Source organism: Periplaneta americana, chromosome 10, assembly GCF_040183065.1.
Source record: "Periplaneta americana isolate PAMFEO1 chromosome 10, P.americana_PAMFEO1_priV1, whole genome shotgun sequence".
In the NCBI taxonomy this organism is placed as follows: Eukaryota; Metazoa; Arthropoda; class Insecta; order Blattodea; family Blattidae; genus Periplaneta; species Periplaneta americana.
Window position 1 is genome coordinate 54,547,615 of NC_091126.1, and position 18,269 is coordinate 54,565,883.

The 18,269-nt window shown below is 34.4% G+C and overlaps 1 protein-coding gene across 3 annotated transcripts in view; it reads left to right on the forward strand.

Moving 5' to 3' along the window:
• The window catches only part of LOC138707698 (protein zyg-11 homolog B-like), a 102,767-nt gene that overhangs the window by 48,635 nt on the left and 35,863 nt on the right, over positions 1–18,269 (forward strand). For all 3 annotated transcript variants that reach the window (XM_069837516.1, XM_069837517.1, XM_069837518.1), the window contains 6 exons: positions 598–792; positions 3,528–3,738; positions 8,313–8,493; positions 10,342–10,487; positions 11,492–11,632; positions 14,192–14,368. In XM_069837516.1, the coding sequence (XP_069693617.1) occupies positions 598–792; positions 3,528–3,738; positions 8,313–8,493; positions 10,342–10,487; positions 11,492–11,632; positions 14,192–14,368 (1,051 nt within the window). The remainder of the gene's footprint in view (positions 1–597; positions 793–3,527; positions 3,739–8,312; positions 8,494–10,341; positions 10,488–11,491; positions 11,633–14,191; positions 14,369–18,269) is intronic.

The window sequence follows — 18,269 nt, forward strand, 5'->3', positions numbered from 1 at the left end:
TGTGTCAAAGTAGCCCTCACAACTCTCTTTGTAGGCAAATGTAAATATGTGTGATAATTGTACTTTGTTTTGTTGAAATTAAGGATTTTTGCTTCTCTTATTTTCTTGTATAACTCAGGTTTGTGTAGTGATATTTTGGCCAGCAAAAGTGTCTGTGTTTTTTTGTCACATCTACTGTATACACCAGACCTACCACTGTATGAATTGTTTTTCTCACCCGAAACTCAAAGCACCACTGAAAGGCTGTTAGTTTGATGACATGGACACCATTACAAGGGCTGTAATCTAGAATACTTAACACAATTCTGGACATGGCTTTCCGCATTTTCTTTTCTTTCTTTACGTAAGTGTGCAGTGTGTAGATGCAGGAGGAAGATATCTTGAATAAACTGTGCTCAGATTGTTCATACAAGAAGTCATATGGCTTTTCAGAATGAGTCCTATTTTCACGTTACCACACTGTATTTTAACATATTTTCTCCATTTGTAACAATTTTTTGGACGTGAAAATGTAAAAGCAAATAAAAGGGAGGAGAGAAGTATATGTTCGTTGGTGACATGCTTTTAACATTCAATGCAGACATTGTTATTTTTTAGGCATGTACAGTTACGGAATGCACGTACTCTCACAACTCGAGGACTACGTGTGCTTAAGGGTCACAAGATCTCAGATCTGGAAGCAACGGGAATGAAAGTAACAGTTAATGATTTAATAGGTTGCCTTGGTGAGTGGACATTGCAGAATCTTCGTTCCCTCAATGTGGCTCGTAGCACTTTCATGGATGGCTCCAGGTAATGTACTGTTTTTCTTAATTTTATTCTAATTTTAAATTTTATTCTACCAAACTTATATGCTTAATATAAAAATATTAGTCCAACATCTTAAGTCTGAAACTTAATTTTTAATGATAAGTGGGTTCTTGCATTTTCTCATAAATTTGATTTGATAAAAACGATGCATGAATATGATTTGTAAATATATAAACTCAGTGATTGCTATAAAAAAATGTAAACTTCACATTTAGAAATTTTGCTAGACAAGAATTTATCATACTCTAGAACAGTGGTCACCAGACCATCGATCGCAATTACCAGTAGATTACGAGGACCTTCGAAATCAATCGTGACACGGAGCAAATATGAATATAAAAAGATGGTGTTACTTGCTTTTTGCGTGATTAGATTTTACCATTTGGCCGAAGCAATGAGTAGAGTTTCAGTGAATACTGACATGAGGAAAGTAGGGATTATGTTTGCTGACGTGGTTCCACAACTGAAAAGAGGCTTATAAAACTGTTATTTCTGACTTCAACTTGATAAATGTACAGATTTGATTGATACATCGCAACTAGCAATATTTGTGAGAATGATCTTCTGTGACTTTTCAGTGAAAGAGGAATTCTGGAAAATTATTCCATTGAAGGGACACACAAGAGGACAGGATATTTATTGCCAGTTCAAGAATTTCACCTCTTCGGAAAATGTTTCATTCAGCAACCTTGTAGGTATCACAACAGACGGAGCACAAGCTTTCACTGGAGTTCATAATGGTGTCCTTGCTTTGTGCAGAAAAGATGACAGTTTCCTGACCTTTGTGTCCTACCACTGCACAATTTACCAGCAAACTTTGTGTTAAAAAATTTTTCAGCTAAGCAGGTTATGAGATTGTAATCAGAACTGTTAACGAAGTAAGGGAGCATGCTCTCAAAGATGCTTGTTCTAAGGCCTGGCAGATGAGCTGAATTTGTGAGTATGGTGACCTACTTCTTCGTACAGAAGTTCGCTGAATCGGCAGAGGACAAGTACTGCAGCGCTTCAGTGATTTGCTACCTACCAGCAATAGTAATATTTTTGAGAAAAAATGGTTTTCAGTATCCTCAACTTGAAGATTCATGAATAGCTTCGAGATTTTGCCTGTCTAGTCGATATAACACAGAAAATCAATGAATTTTGAATCTTAATATTCAGGGAAAAGAGAAAATCTTGAAGATGATGTTATCTGATATGTATGCATTCTCCAAGGAACTTGAACTCTGGGAGAAGAAATTCAGCAGAGGAGATTTAAAACACTTCCCTTGCTTTAAAGGTCGTATTGAAAATTAAAACGCCCCTAATCCCTACACTGATCGTCAGTCATCTTGAGATTCTCTTCACCTTGAGAAGAGAGTTTCAGAATCGGTTCATTGGCTTCAAAAAATTAACTTTCTGGCGCAGTTTGTTTCAAGTTCTTTCATGAACACAGATGTTGAAGAATTTTCTAATCATGTCACAGAAATGTTAAAAGAAGATGTCGCAACCCTGGAAATGGAACTGATAACATTTCAGGGTGACTTGTCACTGAATAGTGTGGTTGCGTCAAGTCCAGCGTCTGCCTGGACCCTTGTAGCAGAAGAAAAAGGTCCCATTTAGTACAGGTGATTTTACAGATAAATGCTTTGTTCTCCTCAACCTATGTGAGTAATCTTTTTCTACCATGAAACTTGTCAAAAACAAGTGCCGAAACCGACTGATTCTCACCTGGACAACTGCATCAGAATGACTGCCATAAGCTATAACCCACATTTAGAAAAAAAGAATAGTTAATGAACAGGAGTGTGATTCTTCCCACTAACAAGGGCATGCTCGTCTTCAAAATGTTCAATTTTCTTTACCAGAATTAGCATTTTACTGTAACATAAGGGAATAATATTTTTCTAAACATACCGTAATTATCATCATTTAGTAGTCGTGTAATATTCAATGAGGTAGGCGAGACGTCATATATAATGAATATGTGATATACCGTAATTAATTATTATTTGTGTTTTCAGCACATTTGTCTGTAGTAGATCACCAGCAAGATGAAAACTTTCAAAGTAGCTCCTAGGTCAAGATAGTTTGGCGACCACTGCTCTAGAATATCTAACTTTTTCTTTTATTTGAATATAGCGAAGATGTTTTGTTAGATTTTTTGGCATCCTGTTTCACTTGTCTCTTATAAGGTACTTTATGTCATTCCCTATTGAAATACAGAAACTATTTAGAGATAGTATATAATATCGTCGCCTGAATGCAAGAATTAGGTAACTCGAAATTTGCGTTTTTTAGTTACCTCATTTATAGCATAGGAAAAATCGCACAAAATGTAATCCAGGATCTAGGTAACTGATCGAACGATACCAGCGACATCTATTTTCCAATATAACAAATAGGTAAAAGAAAACGAGACATATTCCTTAGTGCAATAAATAAGTAAATAGGCAACGTCACAAAATATGAAAAATCAAGTTACCTAGTTCTTGCATTCAGGCGACGATAGATGATAACAGAGAAATGATGAAATGAAAATGGCCTGAAAAGATCTGAATTTCTTCTTATTTTTAATTTTGGATTGTTGCCATATAACTTAAAGAACATAAACTCAGATTTTTAACTCATATCAGTACCTTTTTCTGCTACTAATTTATCCATCCTCATAGCTTGACTCAACTTTGTGATTTAACTATCATTTTTTTCTGTGACTAAAGTTGTTGAAATTGTGTGTGCAGATATTGTGTGGTGGTCGCACTTTCAAAACTTCGTAGCCTTCAGAGTCTAAATGTCAGCTGTACAGAATTCAACAAGCATGGATTGGATATTGTTGCTGAAGATCTTCCACAACTGGAAAGCCTAGATATTTCGTGTACAAGGGTAGATGACATTAGTCCATTGCGAAAATGTCGTGATCGTCTGAAGTCTCTTACAATGTATAATCTGAAAGTAAGAATAACATTTACATTTGTGGTAGATAACTGTCCGACTTTGCATTTAATTTCTTCCTAGAGTCTGATTACACTGTCTATGGAAATGCTGTAATTATAGACTACATTATTGCTACTAAATTTCGCATTCTTCTTACTATATGGCCAAACTTACTATTTTATCATTCAGTAATTGGAACAATTGGATAATATGCACAGTAGACCAATGTCGATAGTCGACATTGCTCGCTGGCCACTAGTAATCAGGCCGCACTGAGCTATGTCAAACAAAGACAATCGAAATGGTGGTAGTAAAATTCGCAACTATATTCTTAAATAATAATAAGTCAAGTGCAAGGTATATGCAGTACAATGGCAGTGTTTTGAATGCACCAAAAGAAAATGCTGATGTAGTAAGATCTTAAAGTAGGTTATCACAACGAAATAAAGAGGGGGAAAAGGTGTGTTCCAGGGAATATCATTCAAATGAAGGAAAATAAATTTTTGGTTAATGTTCGCCAAAGCGAAGTATGTAATTATAACTGCGTTGCCATTTTATTTGTGATCTAGAGAAAATATTTCGTCTTTTACGAAGAAAACTTTTAGTGGTCATGAAATTATTCACTGCTTTCATCATATTATTGTTTATCAATATTACGAAACAAAGACTATCATAAGGGCCATGACCAACAGGATCATCTTGGCTGTCTGTGCATACGAGGACTTGGTTAATAAAAACCTGAACTAACCAAACCTAACCTTCGTACATGCAAGATGTGTAACCAGAGTAAGAAGGGATCTTCTTGATTTGATCTGGAATGTACACACGAAAATAAATTCAAGTAAGGATCACACTGCCACTGCAAAACCGTTCCTGTCGCGAGCCCCTCATCTAAGCCACGTAATCTACTCGCAATATTTACGAAAATATATCTTGTCACTAACAGTGGTGCTATCTCTCAGTAATGTTCAGAACCAAGGAGGTAGAGAGAGAGAGAGAGAGAACAAATTTCTCCTTCTAACAAAGCCATAGACCAACATCATGTCCTTATATTGGCGACATTGTGTATTTAGTTCAATTTGGTCGTAACCATAATGGCACAGTTCAAAGCTACAGTAGCAAATTCTCCAGTTTAGCGCAGTAATTAAACGTTTGTGTGTGCATGTGTACGCGAAGTTCTCTCAAGTATATGAAACTCTTATATTGTCTAGTTTTATTTCCGAAAAATGAGGAGAATAAAGATGAAGATTTAAAAATCAGTACCATAATGAATGGAGGTATTTAATGAGTAGTAATATTATAAATAACTTTAAAATGCTTAAGACATTTACGTTACATTCAACCTCTAATTCATGAAGTACCGGTAGGTGCATACATTTTATCTTCCCATGTTCGCGTAAGGTACCAGAGCTAGAAGTAAGTACCTGCACACAGTGCCATTCAAGGACATGCATAGTCACTGATAAGACAGTTGTCTGTTATTATGTGCAGTATTAAGTTGAGTTTCAGAGCAGTACATCTGTTATTGTGTGCAGTGTTGAATTTCATTTCTCTGTTTGTGTCTAGTTCTTGATTCATGTTCAGTGATTTAACACAGAGCAAAGAATTTTCATTTGCTGGAACTTTTTAAGAAACTAATCACCTGCTGAGTGTCGTAGAGAATTTCAAGAATGTTTTCCTGGGATTGAGCCGCCTGAAAGAACCACACTTCATAAAATAGTGAATAAATTAAAAAAATGCAGGATCAGTATTAGACAAGAAAAGAGTACGAATGAGTCATGTTTTAAACAGAGGGAAAGTTGGATGATATCAGTGTTTGATTATAACAATCACCACGAAAAGCTCTCACGAAGTTAGCACAAAAAGCAGGGATCAGCTGTAATGCTGCAAAATTACTAAAAATGAGAGGAAATATCCAACATTTTGGAAGCAGATCTACAACATGTGAATCAAAATGTTTTTAGATGCTACAACACTGACATCACAACAAATGGGGAAACTTTCAACATCGTCTTTGAAAAGGTAAGCATTTTTAGAACTTCATAATTTCAAATTGTAAAAAACTTTCCTTTCAACGTTATGTCTCGCGTGTTCTAGACCCACAACCAAGTTCTCAGCGGGCTGTGTGTGGACAACCGTGTGTGAAAAGATAAAATGTATGCACCATAGAACAGCGTTCGAAGTTTGAACTCGGGACATCCTGGTGTTTCACATACCGGTACTTAAGACAAGCTATATATAATTTGAAGACTTGCAATGTACAGTCTGAAAGTAAGGATGATGCTTTTACATTTGTGCTGGATAGCTGTCCAACTTTTAATTTAATTAGTTGCTAGAGTCTGATTATATTGTCTATGGAAGTGCTATAATTATACGTTATTTGTGCTAAATTTCATATTCTTCTTGATATTTACCATCAACTTACTTACTTACAAATGGCTTTTAAGGAACCTGGAGGTTCATTGTTGCCTTCACATAAGCCCACATCATAGCCACTGACACGAGATTTAACCTGTACTGAGAATGGCAGAGGTAGGTTCTTGCTGTTATATTAGAGAAAAGAATTTTTGTCACCTCTGCAGTATTTTTATTGCTTAAGATATGGGAACCGGAGGACCAGAAACAGATGTGAGTTAGGGTCGTGGGAAGAACCTACCCTCAAATAAAGATGTGAGAACCTGAAAATATAGGTAGGTAGGTAGGTAGGTAGGTAGGTAGGTAGGTAGGTAGGTAGGTAGGTGTAAAACATGATGTGAAATGATTCAACATGTTTACACAATTGAATATACTGTGCTACAAGTCAGACGTGCAGCAATTGTATTACTAGAATGGCAAACTCTCAGTTTTCTGTTAAATACAGAATTCTGCATAATTTGTACGTGATATGCAAAAACTAGTACTATTTTCGAAATCAAGGCATTCAATATGACCTTTATGACATAAAGTATTCCTTGCCGCAAAATCGTCACAGATCTGTGTTACAGAATAACATGGTAAATTGCCACATAAACCATATGCAGTCATCATGAAATTCATGTCAAGAGAAATGTGTTAAAGAGGTCATAATTTTCATTGAATAGATACAGTATGATTATTTAGTCCTGACAGTCGCCGGAGATGTGCGCCTTGGACAGGCGAGTCCATTTAGTTACGCCAAGGGGTGTTTGGGTTATTATTACCGCTCACCCTTATCTCTACTCCAGAACTCTCCCCATTCCTCCTATTACTTCCCCTCTTTCACGTCACTGAGCTGTCAGGACTAAATAATCAGTCTGTACTTAAAACACTTTAATTTCTAAACTTAGTTAAATTTTATATTCTTCAAAGATTTGTGAGATGTAAACTTACAACATTACATAATATAAAATAGCATTCACTCACCATCTGATTACCCTACTTGAAGTAAAATTTCATGTAACATTAAGACATGCTTTTTCTTAATCAGTAATTATACTCTGTCTTTTGGTTTTGAGGTACATGGCACATGGAGATATTAAATCACGTCAAGGTAACAATGACAACTTTTTCTGCTGTTGCAGTTTTTAAACACTTACTTTCAGAATCAATTTTACCATTTGGCGACACTATCCTCTATTTCCTTGCGTTTCTTTATGAATATTGTGTTGACTGTGCAAAGCCGTACTTTTAGCCACTTCAGCCTGCTTCAATCCCCAATCTAAATTACTAAATGCAGCTAATTTACTCTCCAAACTGATCATTAACAAGTAACACTCAAATGTGAAAGGCACCAGGCAGTCAGAAAGACAGTGGCAGGAATCATAAAGGTGAATCCTGTTAAGGGTCACGCACACATGAAGCAGGTCGAAATAACAGAAAAAATCTTTAAAAGGGCGATACCAAGTGAAAAGTGAAAAACTGAACATGAAAACCAAGTGAATTAAAAAAAACATATTGTTTCATCTTTTTTTTTCCAAAATTTGACCATTGTTGTAATGATGGATAAAACATATTGGAAATGTAAGAAATATGATGGAACAGCAGCAGCATTATAAACTCAATTTTCTAAACGTTTATATTTTGATTGTTGTTCCATATATAATTGAGACGTTCTCTCAAATAACAACTTAACATATGTCACGTCGTTTTTCTGTTGAATATATTGAAGTCTTAATAACACATCTGCCTCCTGACAAAATATTATTTCTCTCCAACAAACACAGCGCCCTCTAGAAACATTTGAATGTTCTGCTCTGCTAAATGTTGTTATACAAGATCTAAAATGTTCGTTGCTCTTTGTCTCAAATTCAAGAATTTATAGTTAAGTTCTTGTTCCAGAGAATGTCTCACTTTAATTTTTAACTGCTACCCCATGCACCAAGACACCTAATACAACAAAAGTTTAAAAGCATAGGATTAAAGTGCCAATTCATCTGGAATTTTTTTATGAATAAGTTGTTCTTAGACTGTTACTGTAAATCACAAAGTGCTATACAAAATAAATGCTAATTTTTAAACTCTGGAATATTAAGCTGGGTCTTACAGGTAAATATTGTGATCATTGTTACTACTCTGAACTTCATGTAAACTAAAAATCTTTAAGTTACATTTAACTTTAACATTTTACATCACAGGTGTCAGAAGGTGAGAATGTGGTGCCTGTCCTCTTGGAACTGCATCAACTTCGAGTTCTAGATATATCTGATGAGAAAGATGCTCACCCATTTGAGATGTTCCATCCATCACAGACACGCATTTCTGATCTCCTGAAATCAGAAGGTTGTTTGCTACATCTAACTACATTAGATATATCTGGTAGGTCAAAGACATTAATGAACATAATGTAGTTATACAGATTGTCCTAAAGCAATTACGAGGACTGCAAGGTAACATTTTGAGATACTGAACAATTAAGTTTACTTAAAGTATGCACTTTAGAGATTTTCTTGTGAAATACAGTTTCAGATTTTGTTATATTCACAATAATTCACTTGCCACATCTTTCTATAGAATTTATTTTAGCAACTCATGGATTCAGTTATTCATTAAGTGTGTACACAAACACACAAGTTAAATAAAAAGAATTAATGTTATGATTCTTAAGAATTGCATATATATTATTGATGTATAAAACGTTTCACTTCATATTTGTTACAAACCACCAAAGAACTAATGAAATATAGGCCTAAGGTTTGTTCCAGCAAGCAAAATCGATTCTGAATGCGCAGTAGCTCAATGTGCATTCCAACAAGATAACTGATTCAGAACTGGTTCTGAACTCCCAGCTTCCTGTTCCAATGTGCTTTGAAATTATTGAAATTGGTTCTCGAATAGAGCAGTAACTATTCACTCATGCGCAGATGGTTTAATCTGAGGTTAAGGTTAAAATGCTTCACGACTGGTTAGGTTAAAATATGAATATAATTTTAATATGACAAGAAACTCAGAAGGCCAAGAAAGAACAGTTCAAGAAATGTTCCAACAATGTAAAATCCCAGACTACTTCTGAGAACTTTCTCAACTGGTGCATGCATCAGAAGATGTTCGGTATTAGTTCATAACGCGTTTTGAATTGCTTGTTGGAACAAGCATATTGTGGTTACAAGATGGCACTTTTTCTTGTCTTTTTGCATTAAATGAAATGGCAGAATTAACTTTTCTGAGGAAGCTTACTCCATATAACATATTGTACACGTTTTTAATCCAAGTATTTACCAAGGTCCTCAGTTATCTAGTTGTTACCATGTTTGACATTGGGTCTGAAGTTCGCAGGTTCAAGCCCAGCTGAGGGCAATGGATTTATAAGGGTGATAAAGAACTTTAGCATGGATTCTTTCTGGAAAAGAAGTAAAACTTGAGGTTTTGTGTTATAGAGTAACAACATGTAAAAGAACTCTGTCTGTGGTCAAGGGCTCCAGGCAAAATTTTTCGGCCATTTCTCGCATGCGTTCAATTTTGGAGGTAAAAAAATGGGCCCATACCAGTGACCTAAATGCACATGAGCTTGTCCTACCATCCACTGATAATCCATACCACACCACCTGAGTATTTATTTAACTTCATAGATTTGAAGTAACATGTCTTATGTAAAGTAGTCATTGAGAAAGTCTCAAGTAAAATTTTTGCACTGGAAGATACTGTTGTCAAATAATGATAGGGTCTGTGTGTTGATTTTGAAATAATGGAAATAACAAAATATCATTCTAGAAGAATGAGCAAAAGGTGATCTAGCAAGAGAAGCATTATCACTCCTTTGAGAAACATTAAAAGCGATTCATTGTTATCATGTAAAGCAATGGCCACCAGCATAGCTCAGTTGGTAGTGTGTTTGCCTACTGATGTGGAGCTGTGCTTGTATGTAGGTTCGATCCCCGTTTGGACTGAATACATGGTTGGCCTTTTTACTAGGTTTTCTCAAACCGTATGGCAAATGTCAGGTAATCACATGACAAATCCTCGGCTTCATTATTCCGAATTTTGTGTTAAAAAAACAGCGAGTGGATGGAGAGAGACAGAATTAAGGAAATAGGATTGGTTCAGTGGGTGAGTGAAAGTGTGGGAGTGGGAGTGAGAGAGAGAATAGTGCTCAATACATGACATGTATTTTAAGATTTCTGATGAATTATTTCTAATATATATTTTTTACAAAATAATCTCTCGCAGGTAAAGATGAGATCAATATAACAGAGCTTAGACATTTTATTGCTAGCCATAAACATCTTAAATTCTTGGGATTGATTCATTCAGAAGCCTGCTATGATGAAAGCTTTGTGAATCCGCAACATCCCGACTTCAACCCTGAACTTGTGGTGAGTGTTGGCTTCTTGTAATTCACTGCAAACATTTGTTAATAATTGATGTTATATTTGCAACTCTCTTTTGAATTTAAAAGAAAAATATTGTTATGTAACTGGAATGGTAGTAATGACATTAATACAGTAAAATCCTTCGTAACTGGCAGCCAATTAACTGGCAATACCAAAGCAACCGCAATTTTGGCGGAGCCAAAAAATATAAAATAAAAGTTTAAATCTGCCATGTTTCCACAGTTTGGGGCATCAGTGTTGTCACATTAGGGAGTTCGCATGAGCTTTCATGTTCAGTGAATATTCGAACCTAAAATTAGTGTATTATTTGTGTTGTGTGATGTGTTTTAATTAAGAAAATCCACACAGTTTTTATTTGATTTAGTTACGATCAAGTGATTCAGAAATAAGTTTTACATAGCTGCAGTTTCAACAGTTGGCATCATAAAATACGAACAGGTAATTTTTTTTTAATATTTATTCAATTATCCGGCAAAATCTAGTATCTGGAACTAGCCTGGTCCCTTTGATGCCAGTTAAGAGGGCACTCTCATGTATGACTTATCCATAGTTTACACTGTTCGAATAATGAAGAGAAGTTTAATAGCACACGTGTATCCATGCTAATGGACTTCAAATTAATCGGATATAATAAACTGTCCCCAGATTTTTATATTCTTATTATCTTTTAAGTGTTTTCATGGAGAGGTAACAATAAATTCTTCTTGCTTCCCTTTGAAAAATGTATTATGAATACCGGTATTGAATCTGCAGTCAGAGCAAATTTAAAATCCATCTGCAGTCCCAACTTATCTTATCAGGCAAAAATAAAGTGTTTCCCAAATATTCTGTATATATTTTAGTTATGTAATGTTCTCTGTCATGCAGTTACTGATTTTGCAGTTCAATTTGTTCATAATATCCCTGAAGTTTCAAAAGTTACGAAAATTGTCATCTAATAGTGTACATTTTTAACTTACTACAATTATATTAATGTTGATCTTCAGGTAACTGGTATTGCCACAGAGAATCAAATCATGGAAGCCTTACGACGTTATACCCATCGGCCAATCTACATTCAAAAATGCTTGTATAACCTCTTCAGGCTTACACCCAACTTTGGAAATGCACGCGTAGATGTCATTAAGGTATGAATTTTAGATGAATCTTGAACACTTATAGAAATTTTCATTAGCGAATGAAAATGTAGTATGTATATTCTGGTTTTCATCCAAAATAAAGAACATGTCTAAATCTTGTATCAATATGGTATTAAATCATCAAATAAACCATGATTTATTCAAGGGTTTGCAAATGACTCCAGTTATTCAGCTCATACAGCAGCATAGACTCAAGTGAAAAGAATATGTTGACAGGTTACACTCTGATCGCATACCCAAAGAGATTTTAATATTATTATCAAAGAGGGCAAAGAAAACTGGGGAAACAAAAAAAAAAAAGTAAATAAAAATGGAAAAAAACCATAACGAACAATTAGTCTTAATACGTGAAAAGGACTAATGATGGTGATGAAAATGACGACGACGACGACAACGACGATGATGATGATGATGGTGATGGTGATGATAATGACGACGATGACGACATCAAGGATTTCAAAACACAGCAAGCATACTTAAAAATTTAAAAGTTGATTTATAAAGAAATGCAGTAACGTTAGAAGATAATTATGAGGTCATTTTCAATAAGTGTAAATTAATTCTGAAGTATTTTTTTCTCCAGAATTCATCACTTGAAATTCATTACGTTGTGAATTATCGTGTGTACAGATAACTTTGATCTTCTGTTTATGAAGTTTGTTACTCTATACATATGTCTTTGGGTAAAGAATATTGGTGGACAATTAAACAGAAACAGAAAATAAAGCAAACGATTTATTGTATTTAAACCTTACTTATAACCATTATTTATATCTGTATGTAATCACTATGAAAACTGAGGCATTTGCCTAAGTGTGATGTAAGCATTTGAATAATACATTTTATCCAAGAAACTTGCTACCAAATGAAAATAATAATTTCTTCACCATTGTTTATAGGTCCATTTTGTGAACTTGCTCATATAAACTGTTTGAGATGTAATTGCTGGGAGCCAGGTTGCAACAGTACAGGCTGTCCGAGAAGTGTGAAGGCATGCATTATCATGCAAGAGAACAACAGAAGAAGTTAACAGACCACATCTTCTGTTTTCATTCTTTATTGCTCATGAATTTCAGCACAAACTTCACAGCTCGTGAAATGCTCAGTAAGACTGCTTATTTCCAACAGATATTTCAAAACAAATAACACTGAACAACAAATTTCCCAAATTTATTTTTAAACTTATTACAAAAATACATGAAATAGGCATATTTTAAACATTCTTGTGTCTACCTATGATCTAGAACTTGGTGGTCTTCTCAAATTTCTCCTTCCTCTTGGTACATAGGCAAGAATTTGTCTAGGCCATCTAGTGCGATGATCTGTTCTTTCGACATTTTTTTATCCACTGAAGTCCATATTGTTGAACAAAATGAACTAAAGGATCTGTTTTTAGTTCTTTCAGTATGTCTTCATTTTTACAGTGTTCGAGCAATGAGCATCCCGCTGTCCATCTCATAAACCTCATTTCAGCTGCTGTTAGCCTTTTCTCATCAGCTTTTCTGATTGTCCATGCCTCACTGCCATAAGTCAGAACTGTACGAGACTTTTAGCCTCGTATGTTTTAGAACTTGGGAGGGTTTAAATATTTTGCTTGCCATATCTTCGTCAGTAATATAAGATAAATTATAGCCTAAATATTTAAATGAATTGAGATGTTCAATTAGTTTATTATTTATCATGATTTTATTTGGAATTGGATCTTGTTCTAAAAAGTCATGATTTTTGTTTTCTCTGTTGAGATTTCCATACTGAAATATGAAGCAATTATTTGTAGATTATAAACGGCTTTTTGTAGATCATCATCTGTTTTAGCAATAAGAACCTGATTGTCAGCAAACAGTAATGTATCGAGAAACGTGTTTCAATTAATAAAAGTATTCCTTAACAGTGGAATTTTCCTTAAACCGGGATTCCTTAAAAGTGAGAATTAATTACTTTATTCTTATGGTAATTTGACTGGGACTTAACAGATTATTCCTTAAAAATGGGAACGTTAAAATGGGATTTTACTGAAATTTCAGTTTCTATTGTATTGTGCGCAGTGATTAATAGTGTAAAGAAAAAATAATAATAATTTTTATATATAACAATACAGGGATAAAAATCAACGTTATTGACACATTTTGTCAAGTTGTATTGACTTCCGATTTTACCTTAACCTATATTGTAGCTGAATATAGCTTTGGAAGACATTGTTCTTTGTTTTGGATTGAAGGCTAGACATGAATGAGTTGTTTTTTTTTATAGTATTATTGCAAATGATGCATTGTGTTGAATGATCAATTTCAGTTTTGTGCTGCTAAACGTGTGTTGTGTATTGAGTTCAAACAAAGATACTGCTCATTTTCGGATTTTTCCAAATGATATTTTCAAGAATTGTGTACTGTATGTTTTTTCAGGGTCTATTATTTTTTTACAAACACATTTTGACTTATTCTATAATCTTCTGGAAATGTTCGTGAGAGAGTATGTGTTTATGAGAGCAATTTTTTATGTTTCTGAAGAGCCTTACCAGTAACATAATGATGCTTTCTTTGCTTACAGTTGGTATTACCTGGAATGGAAGCTCATCCTGGATTGTTTGGTGTACAAATGGCAGCTACAGCATGTCTTTACAATCTTACCAAAGGGGAACTGGCACAGAAAATTCATCCGAAGATTCTGAAACACGTGGTAGAACTCACTCTAACAGCAATGGAGAACTTTCCAAATCACTATCAGGTAAGATTGTTGTAGTTGTAAAACTGATATTTCGCAGGTGGCAGAAGATACTGCATGATACTGTTGTTACATACTCGGTGAAACTCTTCCATACTACATTATAAATGTAAAAATACTTTACCAATATTTATAATTAAATTGAGGTATAAAGTGGCATAAAATTGATTTCACTGATATGTAATGAAGATTGTTAGTAACATCATTACTTCTGTGATTTTGTTTTGAATTACCGGTATATCTTTATAATTGGTCATATCTGCAAATAACATTTTCTCCTTAGGCATATATTTCTTCCTTCCTTACATGGAAAATAGAATTCAAGTCAATGTATGTGCTTCTCAACAGATACCATTAAAATGAACTAATAATATATGTATCAAACACTTGTCCTTTCAACGTCAGTTACATGACTAAAATGCCATAGATATGTAAGGAGAATGGACTCCTTTAATCGGGAATTGCACTTTTGTATTGTATTGTATTATATTTATTTACATTCCATGGTATTCGTACATGGCTTCATAGCTAGAATATGGAACATGTCAAAAATCTTAATAGTACTACAAAGTCTTAATTGTAGTCATAATCTGGTTGAAATATATCCGTGCGTTTCTTTTTAAAGCAAGACGTAAAGCGCTGCAGCAAGACCTTTCTTTTATTACATTTGCTTCACCATCGCTGCAGCAGCGCTGTAGCAAGCGTGCAGCAAATCAAAACTTCGCTTTACGAGTTTGCTGCACGATCCATCATGGCGGAATGTGTGTTTTGATCTTTTGCAACGTTTATTATTGTCAAAATCGTCTAGTAATAATAATTCCATGTCATTATCATGGAAGTCGAAATTATTTAACATGTTTGGTTCTTTTAGGGTTAAATTTATTACGGCAGAAATAGAAGCCAATATTAATTGTCCACCATTTTGCAGTCATTTGACCTACTTACGTTTTTTTTTCGACCCTCATTTTGCTGCAGCAAAGGCATGAAGCGCTTTAAAAAAAACGCACGGTATACAGAAGAGTTTTACAATATACTAGTACAACACAAGGGATTAGATCAATACTTAATACAAGACAGAAATATTCATGAAGTCTTATTGTTGAATGTCATAAATTCACCTACAGAATAGAAGGCATGAGAAATTAGCTACTTCTTTAATTTGATCCTAAATAATCTTGTTTTGATTTTGATTTTTTATATCCATTGGAAGGCTATTAAAAATTTTTACTGCCATATAACGCTCTCCTTTTTGATAGCACAATAGACTTGCTGATGGAGTTATGAAAGTCATTCTTTGATGAGATTTATGCTATGTACTGTTGTAGTAATTAGAAAGTTTTTACGATTACATACGAGAAAGTTTATTAATAAAAAAATATACTGACAAGTCATGAGCATTATTTGTAGTTTTTTGAAAATGGTCCTATATGATTCCCTAGATTTGACACCTGCTATTATTGTAATTACTCTTTTTTGTAGTAGGAATATACTGTTGCTATCTGTAGAATTTCCCCAAAATATTATTCCAAAAACTCATTACCAGATGGAAGTGTACAAAGTATATTGTTTTTAAGGTATTGATATTTACTATCTCTTGCATAGATCTAATAGCAAAATATGCTGAATTTAGTGTGGGGGTAATCTCGTGCAGCTAGAAGCCGCCTGTCCCACTAAGAAGATCAAAATTCGCCGGTAGCACAGAGGATACCAGATTTTTTTTTTACCTTAAAAATATTTACGTTGCCGAAGAGTACTACAATTATTGCTGTGAAACCGGATATAAGCCTAATTATATTCTCGGATCAAGAACAGTTGAAATGTACCAGGACTTACAAAATGGCCGAAGGACTGCCGAATGATGGGAAGTAGTGGAAGCTAATAAAGATTTGTAATATTCCTGCTATAACAAAACTAACAGAAGATTTTTGCCACACTGCAACTATGAAATACAAATCCGTAAACCAGCTCAACCACACTAATAAAATAATATGGTTGATACACTTTGGATAAAATATCACGAACTACGTACATTACCTTCTTGATTGACATCTGTGACAATCACGGGTGCATGTCCTGGTATTCTCTTTATACACTGTGGTACTTGTATTCAATTTAACGAAGTTCTGCAATACACTTCCAAGTCTCACAGGTTCTTGGTACAGGATTCCCACTTTCCACTTTCTCGACTTTAAAATATTTATACGCATTGCAAACAATCTCACAGTCCCTGTTTATTTACAAAAATACCTCATCCAACTGACAAAGTTATATTGCGATATTCGAGTTGAAAATCATCCCTATTTTCTGGATAATTTTCGCCCAGTGGCCTTCAGAGAGCAGGTAACATGCAATACAGCGCCATCGTCTCATGTGTTTACATCTGTACTGCAGCATTTACCTACCTCCCTCGCATCTCATGAACTGACCCGTAGGCTGGAACACACTACACTTGTGTCCTGATGTTCTGTACTTAGTTTTCAGGAATAATACTTTGTATTTAAATATCATAAAAAGAGAAAGGATTCCTAGTTCCGTACCTAGTTTGTATACTATGTCCTATACTTACATTATTGAGATATCTCTATGTTTCATGTACACAAGATCCCCCTATATTCTAGGACTTAAAACACCTAAATAAACCATTAAGTCCTATAAATGCGTAAAAATTATATTTGTGCCTAAAAAGCGCCTTTTTAGTATCTTGCTATAATTAAAATAAAAAAACCAGTACTAAAAATGCAAAAATGTCCTAAAACTACAAAAATGATATTTAAAATGTAAAAAATAAATAAATCTCTTACAGAGAAACACTGGTCTGGCAAGTTCATTCCACATTGATCTTAGAAGGGGAGGGAAGTAGATTTTACCTAATTTCCTCAAACCTAATTTCTTTTGGAAAAATACATCCTAGCATAAAAGAGGTGGTAGGATGTTCAAGTTAGGCGAGAACTTAGCAGTCGGTCTCTTTCACTGATAGAATTTGAGTTTTCAGTTCAGTAGCACTCATTGTCAGCACCATTTCTTTGTACATAAATTCTACCTGAAATGGAATATTTACTAAACTTAAAATTATTAATTACTTATTTTGTATAAACTCCTAAAAGTTCTGAATTTGATTTTATAAAGTCCTAAATCTCTCATTTTTAGCACTTAAAAATCCGTTCCCTAGTCATAACCTTCAACTTTTACATGATAACAGTACCATATTGAATACATATCAAAATCACGAAGAAAGAAAGTTCTCTTGTTTGAAATTATCCAAGATTTTAGACTGAGCACTCAAAACATTCTTTGTGCACGTGAAAGAAATATATTACATTTTAATGAATAACATTTAAGATGGTATGTGTGACATGTAATGCTAAATCAGACACTTTTTTTAAAATCGTGGATTTGGTCTCGCAATTTAATGACTAATTCTCTAATAAACAGTTGTTGGTACTGGTCTACTGGTTGAGTGTTAGAGAAGGCCGTATGGCCTTAACTCTGCCAGGTTAAATAAATCATTATTATTATTATTATTATTATTATTATTATTATTATTATTATTATTATTATATGGCGCGGAATAGTTAAATGAAGATAAGAGAGCCTGCTGCATAAACTGTTCCAAATCACGTAGCAAGGCTAGCCTACAACATTGCCAAGCTGGATTACAGCAATGCCTCGTGTTGCTGTGGAACTCCTTATGCCCTCCCCCACATCCAGTTGCCAGTGCTGCCAAACACGGTGATTGGCTACATTTCATCTTAATTTAAGTATTCTATGCAGTATAGTGGTTAACATGTTTGCTGTTGGTTTTCAGATTCATTGGTTCAAATCCAAGATCTGTTAATTTTTAAGGGAAACAAAAATCCTTAGCTTGACTTGCTTTGAAGGAGAAAAAAGGTACAGTTTCATGTCT